Genomic DNA, 8,023 nt, shown 5'->3' with positions numbered 1-8,023 from the left:
TAAATTTCTTGCTTTTATATCAATGATAATATTACGATATATATCTAATGTAATATTTTTATTTGTTATATACTATATTTGCTTATTATTTTTTAATTTTATTTTATATTTATTTATTCTAATATTACGATAAATATTTAATATAATATTTCTATTTCTTATATTGTGTGTTTAGTTATTATATATTATACTATACATTTTTCAGATATATGTTTAATTTAGTTTTTTTATTTCTTAATTATATATTTACTTATTGTTTATTTTCTTTATATTGTATATTTACTTATTATTGTTTAATGCAATGTTTCTATTTCTTATATTGTTTATTTACTTATTATTTATTTTTCCTTATATTGCAAATTTACTTATTATTTATTTTCTATTTTTTAAATAAAAATGCCACCTGTCATCTTTCGGGAGAATTTTGTTTCGCTGATGTGGACGCTCTATGGAGCCTCAAAAGGTCATTTTTATTAGTATAGATTTTACCATTTGTCATCAAAATGTATTTATTTGTTTATATATCCAAAAAAAAATTATTGGAATTAAAGAAATAATGGGTAATCTATCAAAAAAATGTTTTGAGATGTGTGACAATGAAACCAAAATATAAAGAAAAATCATGTGGTGACTGCTAAACTAGCAAATGGATATTTCGAACCTTCAACAAATCAATCAACACACTAGTTATCAAAGTGAAGTTTATTACTGAGTGAGCACATGTAAAAGTCTCAACTCTGAGTGGTTGGGATGTTACATGTTTTCACCAATTCTATGGAATTTGTAGACTTGTAGTCGAACTCGATGAAAACATGAATCAAGCAGTGGCTGTAAAATGGGATATCGTATAATCATGGACTCAATATGACTATATGAAAGTAGTGTATACAAAATACTCGTGGTTGCAGTTTGACCGACAATGTCGTCTTATTACATGAAAAAACAAAAACACATAACGACATGTATTAACTAGCTGTTGAATCAAGAAACGGGTAGTCAGTGTAGCCCACCACAGGGTCAGAAGCATAAAACGTTGATCTATCATACTTATTCAACGCCGCATCAACTTCAAACCTCTTTGGCAGATCGGGGTTCGCCAGAAACCACCGACCATAAGCCACCAGATCAGTCCTTCCCTTATCAACCGCCTCGTTCCCGTCTTCCCTCTTAAAACCTCCAGCAGCAATAAACGTCCCCGAGAAGGCTTTTCTCATCGGCGTTAAAGTGTGAGGACACTCTGTTACTTCACCCATTGTTTTCATCCTCGCTTCGATCACGTGACAGTATAAGATTCCGTATTTGTTCAGAGACTCCGCCATGTGAACCGCTAATGCTTGTGGGTTTGTGTCTCCTGATTCCATGTAGTCTGCGAAGGGAGAGAGCCTGATTCCAACGCGATCAGGCCCGATCTCGTTGGCCACTGCTTCGACTATGTCTAGAGCGAATTTGCAGCGGTTTTGTAATGATCCACCGTATTCGTCAGTTCTATCGTTCACCGTGTCTTTCATGAACTGGTCGATGAGATAGCCATTAGCTCCATGTATCTCTACTCCGTCGAAGCCTGCAAGCAACAACAAAATTCAAGGATACGTATATAATGTAAGAGTCTTTCTTCTAGAATAATATCATATAATAACGTTAAAACAATATATTATTCTCAAATTAGCAAAAATAAAATATAAAATAACATAACATTAACTAAAAAAATTATAATATTATTTATGATTAGAATTTAAAATTTAGTATTTACGGGGTGAAATTAGGGTAAAACATTTAGGAATTGAAATACTTTTATCATTTTATCTTTTAATTAGTGTCAATTTAATTATTTTTCTTTATGTGTTAACATTATCATAATGTTTTTTTTTGTGCTGTGCCAAACAGTGTGCTTACCAGCTTCCATAGCGTTTCTTGCTGCAAGCCTGAAATGGTTGACAATGGTGGGGATCTCTTCAGTACTTAGGCGTCTTGGAGGGGTAAACATGGCTTCATCGATGCCGTTAGAGCGGATCTGAGGCATCAATGGCTTGTCTGTACAAGAGATGGGAGCTTGCCCATTTGGCTGAAAACCTTTATTAGAAACTCTGCCAACATGCCAAATCTGACAGAAGATGATGCCACCTTTGGCATGAACAGCGTCCACGATTGGCTTCCATGCCTCCACATGCTCTTTAGTCCATATTCCAGGTGTATCTTGATACCTTCAAGAGCAAGAAACCACGCAAATGTGAGTCAGATCAAAACCACAAATAAAAATCATAAACTTTATTTCAATAGAAGAATTATTTTGTACAACTAATTTTGAGATAAATAAATTGAACATTCTTTCCAAAAAAAAAAAAAGAAGAAGGAGAAGAAAGAGCTACCCTTGAGCTGTATCTGAAACTCCAGTGGCTTCAGTGATGAGAAGACCTCCTGGGGTGGTTCTCTGAGCGTAGTATAGCACAGCATGAGGTTGAGGAACGTTTCCGTATGATCTTTGTCTCGTCAGTGGTGCAAGAACAATCCTGAATCATGAACAAAATGATCACGCTTCATATTGGATTATAAGGAAGAGAGTTTTCAGCTCAAAGAACATATAACATATACAACATACCTGTGGGAAAGATTGAATCTACCCATCTTGTAGGGCGCGAGGAGAGGGATACTCTGTTTCTTTTTTTTTTTTTTTTTGATAAGTATGTGAATATCATATAAATGAAGCAGATTGTACATGTACAAGTTTGAAGCAGTTCAGCCAATCATTGCCAAAAAAAAGATAAAAACAATGAAAAGCTTATCTAGTTAGAAACAGGTTCCTAACTAACGGGACTTAGCAAGAGTGCTTAAGCCAGCAGCCGAGCAATTTTCGAAATTTCTTCCGAGACTTCCTAGGGATACTCTGTTTCGTCACTACGTTTTCCATTAGTTCTTTGTCTCTCTTGATTCTTTCTCTCTTAAAACACTTTGAACGTGTAAGAAGATGGTACACATGAGCACATATTTATACGCGTTGATTAGTGGGAAAAAGCAAAGTTTTGTTTTTATTTCGTCTTATGGACGTCGACGTCATTGTGAACGCATGCATCCATGCACAGACCTGACCCCCACATGCATTTCTTCACGACGTATTCATTGACGTCATGAAAAAGTTAAAAAAACTTTAAACCTCTTTCCTCCAATTTTGGATGCGGCTTTTGGTCCATAGGCGCTAAACGTGGCCTCGTATAATTTAAAAATCATTATTTTGTGTGTGTTTGACTTCAGCTTTCTTTGACCGCACAGAGAGAATTAAAAGTGGACTTCCCAAGGAAAAGGAAGATGCTCCGTCTCTGTTTTGAAGTTGACTAAAAAAAGGCTAAGCAGTCGGTTCTACAAGAAAAAAAAACTTAAACGCAGATCGTTTCTCCACCTGAGTCTGCTTTGACAGGTGGCGAGGGGCTTGATCGTAACAATTTGGCGAGGGGCTTGATCGTAACAATTTCTCTTAAAGCCCAATATGATGAAGATAAGGCCCGTTATTTATTTTCTTTTTAACCAGACTAACTGATCTCCACATTTAAGACTGAAAATGTTTAAAAGCAAAATTTAATGTAAAATATCTTAATTAAAAATAAAAATCCAATTTTATCTTCAATTTAAATTTACCAAAATATTTGATTAATTATTGAATTAAGAAGTTCAATACATATACCATATCTATGATAAGACAAGATTTCTAAGGTTTTACTTGAAATGAAAAAGCCCAAAAAAAAAAAAAAAACCAGAAGTGTAAAAAAGGAAAAGTGAAGTAATACTCCATCCGTTCTTTAATAATAGACTTTCTAGAAAAAAAGTTTGTTTCAGAAAGATGTATTTTTTGTGTTTTCTATGAAAAAATTGTAAACTTCAAGAAAATTAATTGTCTTTATTGAATTACTATTGGTTAAAAGTTATTGAAAATTGAAAATTACAGAAAACGATACATTTATTATGGTAATTTAATGTGTTTTCTTAATATGTGTGAAAATATTAAAAAATCTATCTTTTAGGAACGGAGAGAGTAGTATTTAGTTTAAAGTTTATTTTGTTTTTTTTTACTGGTCAAAAAAGGTTTATTTTGTTTATAATAAAATAGTAGTACTAAAAAAAGGATGAATGGCGTAACGCAATCCCACACGTCGAGAGTGTAATAAAAAGCAAAGACATTTCTTCTCCTCTATACGCAATCATATCAATCAATATCGAAGTGCGTTTCTCGTGAATCTCATCTGCGTTAGAAAGCAATCTCACACCTCTCTTCCCCGGCGACAACGAAGATCAACAACATCCATGGCGGTTTGTTGTTCTTCTTCTTCTTTCCTTCAATATTTCGCTGTGATCCATTATGTTTTTTCGGAAAATTTGTTACGACTAGAAACGATTGCGTATCATCAGTTTGCTCCTTAGGACGAGTTTGATAGCTGCTAGTTCGTTGTTATATTCTGGATACAAATTGATCTGTGTGTCTATCGGTGTTCATCTGTTATGCAACTCTATTATTTTCAGAAATTTTGCAATATCTATGTATTGCTTACGTGATCAAATTGTATTGCTAGCAGCAAAGATTTCATATCCGTTGGTTTGATTTCGTGTAATTATTATGTGTGTTCCTTTTGAAGTTTTTTTTGGGATAATTTAGGTAATGATGAGATTGGAACAACGTTTAGATAAGGAGCTAACTTCATTTACATGTGTTTTCAGAAACAAATAAAATCTGACTCATCCCTGAATCATGTTTCACTCCTGGACCATATTCATCTGCGTTTATTTTGTTGAATGAAAAGATGACCGTCAATTTCTGGCGAACTTGATTTGATCCGTAGATCTCAATGTGTTTCACTATGATAGTATGATCTTGTGAGGATTTAGACTTATTTGAGCTGGCCTAGTGGTTTGCGTTTTTATTGTTTTCATTAATGATCATTATCTTTTTGATTCATGGTGTGATACAGATAAGGTCAGTAAAAGTTGGCAATCTCTCCTCAGGAGCAACAGAGCATGATATCAAAGAGTTCTTCTCCTTTTCTGGTGAAGTTGAAACCATTGACATCCAAGGGTTAGTGTTTGCCAATTGCTTTTTACCTTTTTGTTACTTTTGTTCTTTGAGATAGTGATATGGTGAAATGAAAGCCATTCGAAAGGAATGAAGGTTCATTTCCAAGATTCTCTTAATGTTATGTTCGACTCTGAGTTTGTTTTGTTTGCTTTCATGTTCTAACTAGCAGTGGCGAGCATAGTGCTTATGTCACATTCAAAGATCCTCAAGGAGCTGAGACCGCTGTTCTCTTATCAGTGGGTTCACTTTTATTTCTCTTTAAACATTCTCCTCCTCTTATCGAGCATAGTTTGTTTACAACTTGCAATATAATTAGAACATTTGTAACTGCAGGCCTCATTCTAACAACTAGTGATGTTTTTTCAGGGTGCGAGTATTGCCGATCAATCAGTCACCATTGAGTTGGCTCCTAACTACACTCCACCTGCTGCCCCTCATGCTGTAAGTTCTTTTCCTTTTACTTAATAGGAACCAGATACATTTCCATTGAAATGATTACTATTCATTGATTGTTTGTAAAAACCTCTCAAATCTGTGATTGGTAGTCTGGTAGATTATATTAATCGAGTTGATCGTCAACAATCTTTAGAAACAATAGTGTGTAAACAGAAATCTCTAGATGTTTAAATTCGTGTTCATTTCCCAGGAAACACAGAGCGGTGGTGGAGGCGCTGCAGAAGGCGTTGTACAGAAGGCAGAAGATGTTGTGAGCAGCATGTTAGCAAAGGGTTTCATCCTCGGGAAAGACGCGGTCGGCAAAGCAAAAGCCTTTGATGAGAAACTCGGTTTCACTTCAACCGCAACCGCAGGAGTTGCGTCCATAGACCAAAAGATCGGTCTAAGCCAAAAATTCACAGCTGGTACAACCTTGGTGAACGACAAGATCAAAGAGGTGGACCAAAGCCTCCATGTTTCAGAGAGAACCAAGTCTGCATATGCTTCGGCTGAACAGACTGTGAGCAGCGCAGGAAACGCCGTGATGAAAAACCGTTATGTGTTAACCGGTGTGAGCTGGGCCGCAGGAGCGTTCAGCAGAGTTGCTAAAGCTGCTGGAGAGGTTAGTCAGAAAACAAAGGAAAAGGTTGAAGCTGAGCACCCGCCACAACCGTCACAGTCTCAGGAGCAATTACCTGAAGGGTATGCTCCAATTCATTCGTCTGAATACTCCAAGAAATAAATCTCTTTCTTGTTGGTTTCTTTGGTATGTTATAACATAAAAGCTAAGCTTGGAACTTGTCTATATATATATATTCAATAATCTAAACAGTTATACATAGAAATAAATGTAAAGACAGAAATCAAATTAACCCGTTCAGACCAGTTTCAATCTTAGAGGGATCAGTAACTCAGTTTCCAAATGCAAGATGAGTTTGACCGGTCCGTTGCATACTCTAACTCCGGCGATAGATTCAGAGAAAGATCGAGTTTCGAAAGCGCAGATCTCAAATAGTTCAAGAGGGTTCGATATCGGGAGTTTTTCTTCTTCAGTACTTGAATGTAAGCGTGTAAGCCAAGCCATATCACTTCTTCTTTGCACAGTTTAAGAACTGGTCTGAAACTAGAACCAGTGTTGATTCTGTGCGTCCTTCTATTTATGAGTTTGAACATGTACCTATAAGGTGGAAGAAAATCAAGAACGCTAGATTATACAACTGAACATAAACCAAGATGCTCATAAACATAGGATAAGAGTTTTATTCCATACCTGATAGATCTTGTGATGAATTTGGACAAAGCTTGAGGATGAAGCTTCCAAAACCGGGACAACTCGTAGACATAACAGTGAAACTTCATTGCAGCTAACAGAAAGATCTGATAGATGTTTAACCTGACAATTGCTCCCGAGTTGATGTTCGAGTCAAAGAGAATGGGATGACATTTGGGGACCAAGAAGTAACGCAATTTATGCCGAAGATTTCCAAGTGGTTTATTCTGCCAGGCTACCGAAAAGGTTGAGCTTATATGGCCATTCAAGTACCTGTTTCCATAAATTTGAGTGGAAAAATTAGACTCAAAACAATCATAAAGCAGCAAGGCTGAGCAAACAGAGCCAGACATGCATACAGGAGAATATAGCTGTCAAATGGTCCGTCCATGGTCCAAATGGTCAAATGGTCATGACCAGTTGGACCATTTCAGTTTTGGGCACTAGTGGATGGTCCATATTGGACAATGGTCCAAACAAATGTCCAAGACCAATAGAGACTATGTCCAAATGGGTATGTACATGGACACCCAATAAAATTTATAATTATTTTTTAATTATTAGTTTAGATCTTATTTCTAAAATTTTGAAATTATGTTTACTTTCCAAAATTAAAGAAATATTTTTTTTGTCAAAAACTGTAAAACTATGTTTTCTTTTCAAAATCGAAAAATTTCATTTTTCCGTCGAAACCGAGAAATTGCGTTTTCCCGCCAAAACCAGAAATTGCATTTTCCCGCCAAAACCGAAAATTGTGTTTTCCTGCCAAAACCGAGAAATTACGCTTTCCCACCGAAACCGAGAAATAGCGTTTTCCCGCCGAAACCGAGAAATTGCGTTTTCCCGCCAAAACCAGAAATTGCATTTTCCCGCCAAAACCGAAAATTGTGTTTTCCTGCCAAAACCGAGAAATTACGCTTTCCCACCGAAACCGAGAAATAGCGTTTTCCCGCCGAAACCGAGAAATTGCGTTTTCCCGCCGAAACCGTAAATTGCGTTTTCCTGCCAAAACCGAGAAATTACGCTTTCCCACCGAAACCGAGAAATAGTGTTTTCCTGCCAAAACCGAGAAATTGCGTTTTCCCACCGAAACCGAGAAATTGAAATTGCGTTTTCCCGCCAAAATCGAGAAATTGCGTTTTCCCGCTGAAACCGAGAAATTGAGTTTTCTCGCCAGAACCGAGAAATTGCGTTTTCCCGCCAAAACCGAGAAATTGTGTTTTCCCACTGAAACCGAGAAATTGCATTTTCCCAAAACCGAA

At 36.3% G+C, this 8,023-nt stretch overlaps 3 protein-coding genes across 5 annotated transcripts in view; 1 reads left to right on the top strand and 2 right to left on the bottom strand.

Annotated features, from left to right (window-relative positions):
- Positions 1-831: 831 nt before the first annotated feature.
- LOC106317928 (12-oxophytodienoate reductase 1-like) lies at positions 832-2,943 on the bottom strand. Its single transcript, XM_013755744.1, has 5 exons — positions 2,889-2,943; positions 2,597-2,656; positions 2,367-2,507; positions 1,894-2,201; positions 832-1,561 (listed from the first exon to the last, which is right to left on the bottom strand). Exons 1-5 carry the CDS (start codon positions 2,903-2,905, stop codon positions 966-968), a joined length of 1,122 nt encoding a protein of 373 aa, XP_013611198.1. The 5' UTR covers positions 2,906-2,943; the 3' UTR covers positions 832-965.
- A 1,182-nt stretch (positions 2,944-4,125) lies between these two features.
- Positions 4,126-6,376, top strand: LOC106317929 (binding partner of ACD11 1-like). Of its 2 annotated transcripts, none has more exons than XM_013755746.1 (5): positions 4,126-4,296; positions 4,953-5,056; positions 5,226-5,292; positions 5,423-5,497; positions 5,703-6,376. In XM_013755746.1, exons 1-5 carry the CDS (start codon positions 4,291-4,293, stop codon positions 6,231-6,233), a joined length of 783 nt encoding a protein of 260 aa, XP_013611200.1. In that variant the 5' UTR covers positions 4,126-4,290; the 3' UTR covers positions 6,234-6,376. The 2 variants fall into 2 exon arrangements, with proteins under 2 accessions (XP_013611200.1, XP_013611199.1); XM_013755745.1 differs by having other exon boundaries at positions 5,223-5,292.
- Positions 6,372-8,023, bottom strand: part of LOC106317925 (telomerase reverse transcriptase) — a 6,665-nt gene continuing 5,013 nt past the window's right edge. For both annotated transcript variants that reach the window (XM_013755738.1, XM_013755739.1), the window contains 2 exons: positions 6,762-7,034; positions 6,372-6,668 (listed from right to left, as the gene is read on the bottom strand). In XM_013755738.1, the coding sequence (XP_013611192.1) occupies positions 6,395-6,668; positions 6,762-7,034 (547 nt within the window). In that variant the 3' untranslated portion in view covers positions 6,372-6,394. The remainder of the gene's footprint in view (positions 6,669-6,761; positions 7,035-8,023) is intronic.

Source organism: Brassica oleracea, chromosome C9 (genome assembly GCF_000695525.1).
Source record: "Brassica oleracea var. oleracea cultivar TO1000 chromosome C9, BOL, whole genome shotgun sequence".
Classification (NCBI taxonomy): domain Eukaryota; kingdom Viridiplantae; phylum Streptophyta; class Magnoliopsida; order Brassicales; family Brassicaceae; genus Brassica; species Brassica oleracea.
The sequence above is the reverse complement of the archived record's forward strand: the minus strand, read 5'-3'. Positions and strand labels throughout refer to the sequence as shown.